The sequence below is a fragment of the Embiotoca jacksoni genome, unplaced genomic scaffold (assembly GCF_022577435.1).
Source record: "Embiotoca jacksoni isolate LCO1_2020_lvr unplaced genomic scaffold, fEmbJac1.0.p SCAF_24, whole genome shotgun sequence".
NCBI lineage: Eukaryota > Metazoa > Chordata > Actinopteri > Embiotocidae > Embiotoca > Embiotoca jacksoni.
In genome coordinates, this window is record NW_027185375.1 from 7105401 (window position 1) to 7118252 (window position 12852).

The 12852-nt window shown below is 41.6% G+C and overlaps 1 protein-coding gene across 1 annotated transcript; it reads right to left on the reverse strand.

The window, feature by feature from the left end:
• Positions 1 to 2844: 2844 nt before the first annotated feature.
• syt4 (synaptotagmin IV) lies at positions 2845 to 11140 on the reverse strand. Its single transcript, XM_069159238.1, has 5 exons — positions 10720 to 11140; positions 8193 to 8812; positions 7746 to 8069; positions 4119 to 4239; positions 2845 to 3711 (listed from the first exon to the last, which is right to left on the reverse strand). Exons 1-5 carry the CDS (start codon positions 10751 to 10753, stop codon positions 3392 to 3394), a joined length of 1419 nt encoding a protein of 472 aa, XP_069015339.1. The 5' UTR covers positions 10754 to 11140; the 3' UTR covers positions 2845 to 3391.
• Positions 11141 to 12852: the final 1712 nt, after the last annotated feature.

A 12852-nucleotide genomic window follows, 5' to 3' on the forward strand; every position in this document is an offset into this window, starting at 1 on the left:
TATTCCCTTTATCTTTAAATTCCCTGCGCTGAGTCTCTATTTCACCAAAAATCAAGGCTATTGCAGCATTTCTGGTGTTCAACAGTGAAGACTCTTTTTCTTTTTAATCACTAAAAGCATGGGAGCGTAGCAGTAAAAAAAGAGCAGGATGATTTACAGTAAAAGGATTGTTTCTCAACCGTGGCGAAGAGGGACATTAAGAAGAACAGAGATATCTAATTTGGTTCATATGATCTCCAAGAAGTTCCCTAATTAGGACAAATCTCTCTCCTGTACACAATCATATGGAAACACACATAGTTTCTCTGCTTTCTCAGTATTCTTGGCAGACAACACACACTGCTGTTATTGATGTGATATTACTACTCATCTCTCTGAATTAGATTGACTTGAGCTCGTTGGTGCTCATGTTAGTCTCTTGATGGTTTACATGTTATTGAACATGAGGGCATGTGTGTCAGAGCCTGTATGTGTGTGTGTGTGTGTGTACACACACACACACACAAACTCACACAAACTCACACAGGCACTAAGCATGGTGGTCGTGTGGATGTTTCTGTGTGTAAAGACGCCATTAAAGCAGCAGCGGTTCAGAAAGGCTGAGGGGGCATTTACTCTTGCACTATCTGTCTGTCTGACTTTTAAATCAATGGGAAAACACAAAATTAAAGCATGAAAACAATCATTGTTTGGAGCATGAAAACAGTCATTGTTTGGAGCATAATAACTGACATTTGCTATCAACAAATAACCTGGAGATCTTTTGAAAAATATCTCACCCTGACTCTTATTATTTCCATATTTTTCTGTTTGGAAATAATTGCGTGTTTTAATGGTTCAGCCACATTCCAGCCTTCACTCTTTTATTATATTATGTAGCTTGATTTCTCTGGACAGTAAAAGGATGCATAATGACAGTTACATAGGCCTAATAAAATGAGAGACAGACAAAAGTAAAAGTAGAATTTGGTCTGGATGAAATTGTTTACAAGACATTGAAGTCAATGAATATGTCAGCACAGTTTGAAAATTATTTTACAACACTTCTTCAAACATGTCTTTAAAATGTATTTCTAAAGTGCAAATACGAATATACCCTAAAACTTATGATACATGGTTCAGCATTAGCTTTGATTTTTAAACCTTGCTTTTGTCCTTTGAGTCAATGAAATATTCACCTTCCTTTTAACTCTGTTTGGGTCTCAACTTGTAAGGGAAGAAGACAGAGACAACAGGGGGGAAGCCTGCAAAAGGAGGGCTGTATTTTACATTCTGGCATTATTTATTTTATTCTTCATTTGTTCATGTATTTTTTGCCTTTTCCAGAAATGACAAACCAGAAATTAAGGTCTATAGATTAACAATTTGTAATTTTAATTTATGACGAAAGAATTTTACTTGGTTTTTTACAGTGCAGTGAGATTATTTATGACTCAAGAGATTCAACATGAAATGAAGCTTTCCAATCAGCTAATTATAGACACAGATGCCAAAATGCTCTTGAGCAGGAACCATGCACTGAACCTGCATGGTTAAAACAATAAGTCATAACATAACACAAACCACCTCAATGTCTTAATTGGACCTGCTTGGCTGGAAGAAATGAGAACAGGCGGATGCACCTTGCAGAGGCCTACTTTATTGCTTCAAAGGATGACAGCCGAAGTTGAAAATAGAAACCTGCCTCAGAGAATGACCTCACAAGTCAAAACCACTGAGAAAGTACCCAGTGACAGAACATCCTGTTTCTGCAGAGGCTCCACTATCAAACACCTGATGTAACTCAGTGTAAGACAGGAGGCTGTGAGAGGGACAGAAAGAGCAGCAAGAAATAAAGGAAGGAAGGAAGGAAGGAAGGAAGGAAGGAAGAACGGAAGGAGGGAGGTAGGGAAGTAGGGAAGGAAAGGAAGAAGGAAGGAAGGAGGGAGGTAGAGAGGTAGGGAAGGAAAGAAAGAAGGAAAAAAATCAAAGAAGAAAGAAAGAAAGAAAGAAAGAAAGAAAGAAAGAAAGAATTAAGCCTGCTGAGGCAGCTGTCCTCCCTCTGAACCACTTAGCTGATATTAAATTCAGACATGATGACTTCATCCCCGAGCACTTAGCCAATCAGCGGTTATAACATCATACTTGGAAAGTGGCTGAATGATGTCATCCCTGTGGCTGAGGGGTGACATCATTTTACCTTTGACAAGGATGTCCTACACGAGTTTTATGGCGAATTGGGAAATTGGATATGATTAAGAAAATTCTTAGAATAACCTTCAAACAACTGAAATCTTTTCTGGTGGTAATAATATCCACACACACGAACGCGCACGCACGCATGCATGCACGCAAACGCACACACACACCTAACATCACAGACAGTCATGTGAAATAAAACTTCAAAGTCATTTTTTCTCAGAACTTGCCATATTTTATAGTAAGTTACATACATTTACATTTCAGCTGTCTTTGTGCTCACAGTAAGGGGGACAAAACACCTACAGTAAACATTGTGTGACTCACACCTCTCTAAAGCTAACACACTCTCACAGTCGCACAGCTGCGTCAGCACAAACACTTTCTTTTCGAAAGTCCTGGGCGCGCGCACGCACGCACGCACACACACACACGCGCACACACACACACACACACACACACACACACACACACGCAGTTACTGTCCCCAATGCACTCAGTCTGTTCCAGTCTGTTCTCAAACCACCTAATTTAGGCTTTCATGTCCTGAAAGAATGATATATGAAATACCACTTGTACTTACAAAACATGTTCAACAAATCAACCAGAAGAGGACAAATCAACAGAACGTAAATAAAAACAATCTACATCTTCATGAAGAAAAAGTGTCATATAAAATTAACTTTAATAATCCAAATTTTTTACAGCGTTGTCAGATGTGGTTCATTCTGGTTTTCATATGATGGACTATAGGTTACTATTTATAGGAGGAAGAGCTGAAGAAAGAGAAGAAGAAGGAGCAGAGGAAGAAAAGAAGAGTAATAGCGACATTTAAGACATTCTGCACTGCACACGGTTTTACAGTGACAATTCGTTGTTGCCATGGAGATGATGATGTTACCAGGTGATTTTTGTGACAGTCTTTGGGATCGTTTAAAGCTACAGGGTTCCCTTTGTCATGCCCCGCCCTCCCGCTGAACCCTAATAACTTCAAAGATAAGTGATTGAATGATTGATTGAATGATGACATCACTTGAAATGATCCTCCCAACAACATCAAAGTGCCCCCCCACCCCACCCAACCCCCCCCTTTCCCTTAAGTTCAATGAGTACTGGCGAGCATTACATCAGATCCCGCACATCCTCATTCGATCCTTCTCGTGGTTGGACCAGATCGGATATGGATGACAGGATCCACCAACACCCCAGCTGTCTAATCCTCTGACATGGCGTGCCACTTGGCGATCTGGCGACGCGGGTGGTCGCAGATCTCCCTCCAGTGCTCACCGGGGGTTCCCGCCGCCGACATGCCCAGCACCAGGCGCCCGATAACGGTGTTAGGGCAGCGCGAGTTGCCTGTGTCTGAGTCCAGCAGAAGCAACTCCACGCTGGTGTCCCTCAGGCCCTCTTCGGAGGGCAGATCAAAGACAAAGAGCTCGTTAAAGACCGGGTTGGGGGTGCACTTTTTCACGTGGGTCTTCTTCTTGCACACGCGCTTCTTTCCATTGTACATGTTCACCTTGACGTAAGAATCTAGAGAAAAAGGATGACAACAGCAGAAGAAAAAAGTCAAGACAGAGGAACCCTCCCTCCCTGCAGCAGCTGCAGTGACATACTATTCCTTCGACAGATCAATACAGCGATCAATAGAGTGGAAATGATGGATGTTGGTGATGAGGACAAAAGAGGCTGGCTGTGTAAACACTCTGTGTGTATGTGTGTGTGTACTTGTCACTAAAGTGCTCTCTATCACATCCTGATCAGATTACTTTGGTGTGGTGGCGGTGTCATTATGGGAACTATCACAGCATCTAAAGTGGTCTGAGCTGCATGGCAGGAAGAGCAAAATGACTTTGGTCTCATCTGTTTGTGGTTTTGGGGAAGGAGGTGCATGCACACATGGATTGCATTTTGAAAGGTTCAGTTGGATGTCTTCGTACCTGTAGGTCCATTGTTTTCAATCTTGGGCAGGTGGCGAGCTTTGAGAACAACCACGGTCAGAGTGTTGGTGGTGGACTGGTAGCACAGAGAGAGCAGCAACTCGCCTCGGCCTGAGGACTTCTGTGGAGAGAAGGGAAATGCATGAGTGGTCGTGGGAGGAACAGTAGGGGTTAAAAACCCAACAAAAATGTGACACAAGGAGAGATGGCGGGTTTGAAAGGAGACAAAGACACTCAGATTTTTCAGCTTCCGAACAAAACCTGAGCCGACACACACACACACACACACACACGTCAAAAGATGTTTATTTCTCATTTCTACAGAGAACCTTCCACTTATCCTGACACTGCGTTTTGCCATAGAGGCTGTATTTGAATAGCTGTGTTAATACATTTGTACAATATATTGCTATGTTGTTCAGTAAATAAATTTTAGTAGATACAATTTACAAAAGAAAATGCATTGTATGATGCCAGCAGGATCATATAGTATGCACAAAAGCCACACACCCACTTATGGTCAGCACCATGGTTCCCTCACCTGCACATATCCAATTATATAACAACAGACAGTGTAATCAAAGCTAATTTTGCCGATTGGACTTTAATAGTTCCAAAATGTACTTTTTGCATGACAGAAGCCGGCAGATTATACACTACCTTCTCACTTTTAGGATTCATGGTTTTGAGTCACAGATTATTATATAGGCTAAATTTATTTGCCTTTAGTCAAAAGTTCCAAAACTGCATGTTTTATTGAAAATAAATATGATTTATACGCATCACCTACACCTCTTTAATTTGTTTGCTTAATTTTCAAACGTTACAAAGACAGAAGGCATGCTGGGAAATGGTCATCTGTTTGTTCAACGACTTTACTCCGTCACTTGAGATATGTCATGTCTGAAGGGCATTTGTGGCAATTGTATGCACCAAGGCCAATAAAAAATGTGTTTTACACTGCAGCACATACATCCATACAGTGATCGAGGAAGACAGAGATTGATTCATGTTATTTTGCAACATGATACCAAAACAAACCAAATTGTACCCTAAAAAAAATAAATATATATATATATTAGATATCATGTGTCCAGGATTACGACATAAATATATGTATTCAATAACACAATGGTATATAGGGGTTGGAAAATCATAATAATACAAATTAAATACCTAATAATCAGCTACAATAATATCGTGGTAGTCGTGACAACTGTGTGGTTATGAGTTAAATCCTCACCTGCTTATGTGATGTCTTTCATATATTAACCAGCACAAAACGTGTCATTAAGAAGCTCCCTGATCCTCTCGACAACACAGCTTTCACTTTGTCAGTGCTCCACTCACACATCTATGACTGTGACCACACCCGAGAAGGTTGGTGCCTGAGATGCTGTGATCACACCCAAGGGGATTTCACACCTCTGCTCATGGTTGTCATGGCAATGAGAAGTAGCACACAGACCTGACGGGCAATTTTATACAAACGTGAGTGTGCAGCCAATGTGATTCGATATTATTCTTTCCGTGGAAACTAAGTGACCACACAAAAACTGTAGTTATTACTTCCAAGGTGAAAACAGGGCGGTGGCCATGCTGCTGTATGCTGCATTGATCCCATGAAGTGACACACACAAATCAGCGAGACAAAATCTATGCCAGGCAGACAAAGGGAGCCACCACCCTGTTAGCGAAGGGCTGCCGCTCATGAGACAGAACAACATAGATGTCTCATAGAGATAATTACATATTGAAAATACTGGAACAGTGAACACTGGATGTAAAACTGAATAAATCTTTATTCGCTGTCCCTTATCAATCCATCTAAACAGATTCTTTGCACTTTTATTTGCATTTAATAATGTCCCTCATTCTGCAGAGGAACCAGTGCAAATACCCATTTAGAGGAAGATAAAATAATACACAGTAAATAAATGAAGGAGACCATGTGATTTCAACAAAATAATCCAGAAATAACGCACTACAAAGCAATATGATAGATTCTGAAACAATCTGTCATGGACTGCACAAAAACAGGCTCAGTCTGCTCCCTATAACAGAAGTATGAGATTTGTGTCCTCTGGGACCCAAATGAGAAAAGAAATCGAGAAAATATGGTTAGTCTCAGCGTGGGAAGTGCAGAAGGGAGGTTAGGAAATATTATCCTCTTGATGATAAAAATGTGAAGAGAGTTTAGTGGAGAGGGAACAAAGCTTTTATACTGTACTTCTCAGAATCTGACTTGCATTTCCCAGCACTTCTCTGGAGTACTATATTGTATCAGAGATCATTAAAGATGTTACAGATAGCTTGCATTCCTCCTGGGAGAGTACAAATGTGTGTGAACATATCCGCTTCCATCTCGCAGGCATAGAGCTTCCATTTTAGAAGAGTTCTGCAGAGGATAATATCAGCCCACAAATCTATGATTACGCTGATATGAAATCTAAGAGATGCTCATGTACAGTACGGTCAAACCATTTAGTACCAGTCCATGTAGAGAGATTCACAGGATGTATAGACATGCTGTACACATACTGTAGCCCAGTATAGAAACTCCCTTCTCAACAGCTGAGCTTGTTACTACAGTACATGAAATTCCTCTAAAAGCAAAAAGGAAACAAGCTCCCGTACGTTGGTGGTCCTCACGGATGCCAGGAACTAACTAGCAGAAGTCTATTGACCCACCTGCCCACAGATCCATAACGGTGTGGTGTGGATATCTCTCCAGCTATTCAATACACTGCTGGGAATGTAAAAATGTCCACGTGGTAGCACATTAGTCTGTTTCAAACCGGCCATCCCTGCATCACCGTTTTAATTATGTGGTGCTGTTTGGTTACAAAGAATCGTCACTAAGGTAGACACAGATTGGGCACAATTGGCCTGTCAGGTATTTAGGGAGTGAATTTAGTAAGAGAGATAAATAAGCTCGAGCAAAACCGGATGAAACAAATAAAAGAAAAAGAAACACCACAGACTTTCATGTATCTCCAAACAGCAGCATTAGCTTGCAAATCCATAATGTTGCAACAGATCTCATCTCCGTCTCCAGAGAGTGATACACTTCCTGTCTGCTCTCTCCACCGGCTTCATTTAATATGAACTCTTTTCTGACTCTTTTGTTCTCTAACAGCTCCAATATAAAATGAATTCCTTTAAATTGTTTGCATGAGATACCAATTACATTCTATTTTTAAACTTTCTTTTAAGCTACAGATTGTATTTAGATGATTTGGAACAATTGCCATGATTTACATATAATCATATTTTACCAAATGGAAATGGCAGGTTGGAATAAAGATTGAATTATATATTGATTAACAGTGGAACCATTTCCTTTTTAGTTTGCAATATTTCATTAACCTGCTCTGCTGCAATGCTTTTTGAAACAAGTGATGCAGACATTAGGTTATAATTGGAGACATGATGACTCATTATTGGAGCAATTTTAGAATTTGAAGGGATTTCATAATATATATGCATATATTTGATCACAATGACAGAGAGGGAAGACAACTGTAAAATGTGGATGATATTCTTAAGAAAAGCAGTTAACGATTTAAACTGAAGATGACTGAAACAAGAAAAGTGAAGGGTTCCAACATTTGGTCCAGATCTTACCTTGACATTCCTCTTGATAATCTCTCGGCTCATCAGGACACGTCCCTCTGACAAGTCGATCCCAGCAAGGGGTACCAGAGTCTCTCCGATGATCTCGTCACGAGAGAACCTGTCGAAGCTCAGCACCATGAAGTGAAGGCCCAGCTCCGACACCCGGGCCAGCGGGATCCCGTAGAAGCTGAAGGTCTCATCGAAGGCGGGGTCGAGAGTCTTCCTCAGGACTCTGGTCTTCACCCGGTGCTTTTTCTCCGGCAGCAGGGTCAGCTTGATGTAGGGGTCAGAGGTCAGTGACTGCTCATCAGTTGGGGTCAGACCATGGGCTTCCTGGATCAAAAGGTCAAATCAGTTAAGCAGTTATGACTGTGGAACGATTTTTATACAATTTTCTGTTCAAAATATATTGTATAGACACTAAATACACACTAACAACCTCAACACATGCAGTACCTTGATATGAACAATGAATGCCTTCTTCTCTGGCTGGTATTCCAGAGAGAAGTGGAGGGTCCCGAGCCCACCCTCCTTCTCCTCTCCCTGAGGCCTGTCCACAGCCGGGGTGGGCGCCTGGCTGGACAGGGTACTGGACGGAGAGGGGAGGTCACGGCGGTCAACCACACCCGGCTGGGTGAACCCTGCATGGGGAGAGGGCAGCTCCAGGTCCGGGGAGCTGCGCACCTTCTGGTGGTGGTGATGAAACGGTTTGGTGGTAAAGTTGCCATTTAGATCCCGCTTCTCCAGATCCAGATGTAGAGCTGGTCTGGAACCATTCGGACTTGAAGCCAGTTTACCGGTGCCAGTCTGATTCAGTGTTGACGCAGTGTGGCAGTTTCCGTTGACGTCAGTTTTACTGATGTCGTTGGTAGTGGTGTTGGTAGGTGCAGCAAACTTCTTTTTGCCGCTGAGGCTCTCCGGGTAGATGTCAACCCCTTTGAGCATGTGCACAAACTTGTAGGGAGGTGTCTTCTGGGATTTGGTGTTTTTACGCTGGCAACAGATCCACGCAAAGGCTGACACAGTGAAGACAAGGCCGAAGACACTCATCACAGCAACACCTGCCGGCACCGCCACTGTGGAGGAGGACAGAGAGATTAAACACAAACATTAAACACATTAAACATGTGACCACACCTACCAACAAACACTGTCTAACAACTAACTGTTCAACAACCACCCTAAAAGAAGTGTTCACAAATTCAGCAGAGGTTTTTGAACCAACTGAATCCATTTTGTGTTTCTGACTGACGCAGGCTGCAGTCTGGACTCAGAGGGAGATGACAACAACACAATCTGCCTAAACCCTGGTCAAGTATCATCACAACTGCGCTCATATTGCAAACATGGTTATAGAGCTGAGAAGAGGAAAGAGCTGGTCGAAGTAATGAGCTGATGGGAAAACCTCAACATATTTGTGACAAGCTGATTTCTGGATGAAAGGTTTAAAGAAATGTTTGAAGTCAGATCTGGTATCAAAATAAACTCAAATATAAGGGTTGTCATCACCAGCAGTCAATAGCATGCAGCGATGCGAACACAAGAAAACATTGTGAACAAGAGCGCCAACAACTTAGGCCCTTGTTACACAGAAGATCAGATTTGCGTAGATCATTTTATATTAGTTTTTTGCAAAGAATTGTATCCCTCATGGCTGTACAGGCTGTGTTATGTTCATGTATATATACTCATTTATATTCCACCTACAGTAGAGGAAGTTGAACTCAATCTCAGAGAGGAAACCGGTCACCACTTTTAACCACCTTCTCTCAGTCACAACAGTGATGGTGCATTTAGGGAGCCAATTCCTCTCAAGAGTACTCCTATGGTATCACTGTGGAGACATTATGCCACTGAAAGCTTCAGGTCTTTGTTTTGTTGAGCTGAACGGTGACTCAACAGCAACCAACCTGCTTTCTCATGCTGCTTTATTTAATAGGTTTGTTTCAATGGAGGAAATGCAGACTATTTCCTGCAGTTAGAGAAGCAGTGGAAAAGCACTCACATTAAGAGAGAGGGTGGCGGTAGCTAATCACTTGTCTTTTTCATCTGTTCAAAGCTGCTCTAGTTCACAAAGATCATCAGGTAATTAGTGCTGCAACATTTTTCCACACTTTTCATACATAATAACTTTATCAGCTATTTTGATACAAGTGCTATTTTATCACACAGCAACAATAAATACAAATTATAATTCTCTTTTATTAAATGATAAATGATGCATTTTCACAAGAATGTCAATGTTGTCACTTTAGATCTCGGAGTTATATTTAATTGCTGTTTCACGTGTACATCTGTTTTATATACTGCAGGGTAATTTTCTATGTGTAGTAGATGCAGCATCATCTGAAGAGGCTACCTCTGATGAGCCTCATCCATGAGTGAGCAATAGGAGGATCAGTAGGCTCATTTCCATTTTAGATCACAGCACAGCAGTACATAGTGTTTTCTCTCCTTTTTGCTCATCAATATTTCATCTTATAGTCCTGGGCAAACTGGTTTTCAAGGCAGCAACAGCAGACAGATGGATGTGGCAACGGGAGGGCAGCGAGAGCTGCTGAGCCAAGAGGAAATAAGGAAAACAAACAGGCTTCCCTGTACTATAGTAACACCCAGTCAACTCCAGGTAACTATAACGCACATAATAAATTAACTTTGTTGATATTAATATCATATAAAACAAGTCCCGACCCCCACCCTGCTGCCTGGTTTGATAATAGCTGCAAAATGGAGGCTGGAAGTCTTCCACTATTCACATTAGTAATTCTCACAGCTACACACCTTATTAAAAACAAGCCAATATTTAGATAAGAGGCTGAATTAGAAAGCAACAAATGAGTGAGTAATACTAGCTGACACTTTGGAGATGAGTCACGTGGGATGGATAACGCAGCAGATGAAGAAGCTGCCAGCAGCTTCTTACACATTCACACCGTGTCTGTTTCAATCAAGCCCGAAAATATTAAGGAAGGTTCGGACTCACCGAGCTGAGCTCCATCCTCCACCATTGGAGCCATGGTTGCTGTCCGAGGTGCTGAAAGGCTCCGTCTGCTTTCACAGAGCTCTCTTCTTCTCTCCGCGGACAAGTCGCTCTCCTGATGCCGAGGTGCAGTACGTCTCCGCGATATCTCGGCTTTGATTATGTTTGATAATATAAAGGCTCTTCAATAATTCAAAAAAAAAGAAAAGAAAAGAAAAGCAGCCGTGTTTTCCCGGAGAGGAGGACGGAGGGACGCTGTGCTCTCAACCTGCTGTTGGTACTCCGTGATGCGTGAGTGAGTCTCAGAGGCGGCAACACCCCGTTTCTTCTACCGCCCTCTCTCTCTCTCCCCCCTACCGGTAACGCTGAGCTCATCAGTGCTGACGCAGTAGTGACGGAGGCTGGCTGTGAAATTAGGACCCCCGGTAAAGCAGCACCACAGACCTGGCAATTTCCCTGATTGATTGTTCGGGAATGAACACTGCTTGTCTGTATCTCTCTCCCCGAGAGAGATACGGTGTGTGTGTGTGTGTGTGTGTGTGTGTGTGTGTGTGTGTGTGTGTGTGTGTGTGTGTGTGTGCGCGCGCGCGCGCCCGCCCGCCCATGTGTACATGCTTATTCGATAAGACTGCTGAATGGATGTGTTTTACTGTGGGCCCCTTTCAATAGACTAAGTGCTAATTTGGCTGATAGGTTTGTATGCCTTCCTCTGTTATATTTATAACAATTAAAGTAACAGTGGAGTGCTTGGACCCAATAATCATAACACATAATACTCCAGTGAACATACATTAATACTAAATGCATTCTATCAGGATGACGCCGTTCAGATGTGTCATCTTGGTTTCTATGGAGTCACAAATCAAACAATAACACAAGAAACAACACAGCATGCTACACATGTTGTCCAAGAGCCTTGCCTACACCACTACTGCTCACAAATTTTTACTATAGGGCCATTAAAAGGAGGCCTTCTGATACTATGTGGATCACTGTTATAAACCGTACTGACAAATAAAAATACACAAATGAAAAGCTGTGATAGACAGCATACACAAGTCAATGTTCTGCACAGGTCACACGTTTAACATTTGATGAAAGCTAACACTGACCCCTGGTGTTTAAAGTAAAGAATACATGTTCCCTGAAAATAAGGTACAGAAATGAGTGTGCCTCTTCTTACATTGCATAACATTATCTGTAGTGTAATTATTATGTAAAGAAATATATTTGTTTGTGTAAAGTCCTACTTTGCTTTTATTCATATATTAAAACTGTTTATCATTTGCCAACCGCAGGGCACATTGTGTAGTTAAACCGCTATTGTTGGGGAAATATTATGCTTGAGCATAGAGATATATTTATTTCACTATCAACTTGTAGAAAAAGTAAATGGACAAGGGAATTTTTTATGGGTCGAAGGAGTTTGATCAGGGAGTTCGGGTTGTTCCCTCTGACAGTGAGGAGGTCAGGGGTCAGTCAGTACAGTAACATGTGAGTGTAAGTGTAAAGAGGGGCTCCCTGACACATTCACGTTTTTTTTCCTTCACACTTTTTTTTTTTTTTTTTTAAAGGGAAAATGTCTCCATGTTGATTCTGTCAGCGATATTGAGTCTGTGAAGGAGGATCGAGATGTTGATGTACCAGATGATGATTTTGCACAATAACATTGCTTCAAACAATAATCTCCCACACACACATGCCTCAAGTGGGGATCAAACCCAGTTACTTCTCACTGAGGCAACTGCTCTAACCACTGCATCCGTGTCCATACTATAGCATGTCGTCCGAAATATGATTAAAAAAAAAAAAAAAAAAAAAAAAAAAAAAAAGTTTTAAAAGTCATACAAATGTATTAATGGGATTCTGGGGGATAAAAATTTGTGGTAGTTTGGACAGAAATCCAAGAAGAATTAGACACAACCTTTATTTTTTGTTATTGATTTTTATATTAGGTATTTGGTTTGTAGTTGACCTTTGGTTTAGTATTACTATGACTGCACTTACAACACGAAACCGTGTGGCTTACCCTTACAGGGACTTGCCCTCCATGAACCATGTAGATTACCTTAAGCAGGGCTCAAACCCGCATCCTCGTGAAATTGTTTCCAGCTCTGAAACAGCGTCGTAGACCGC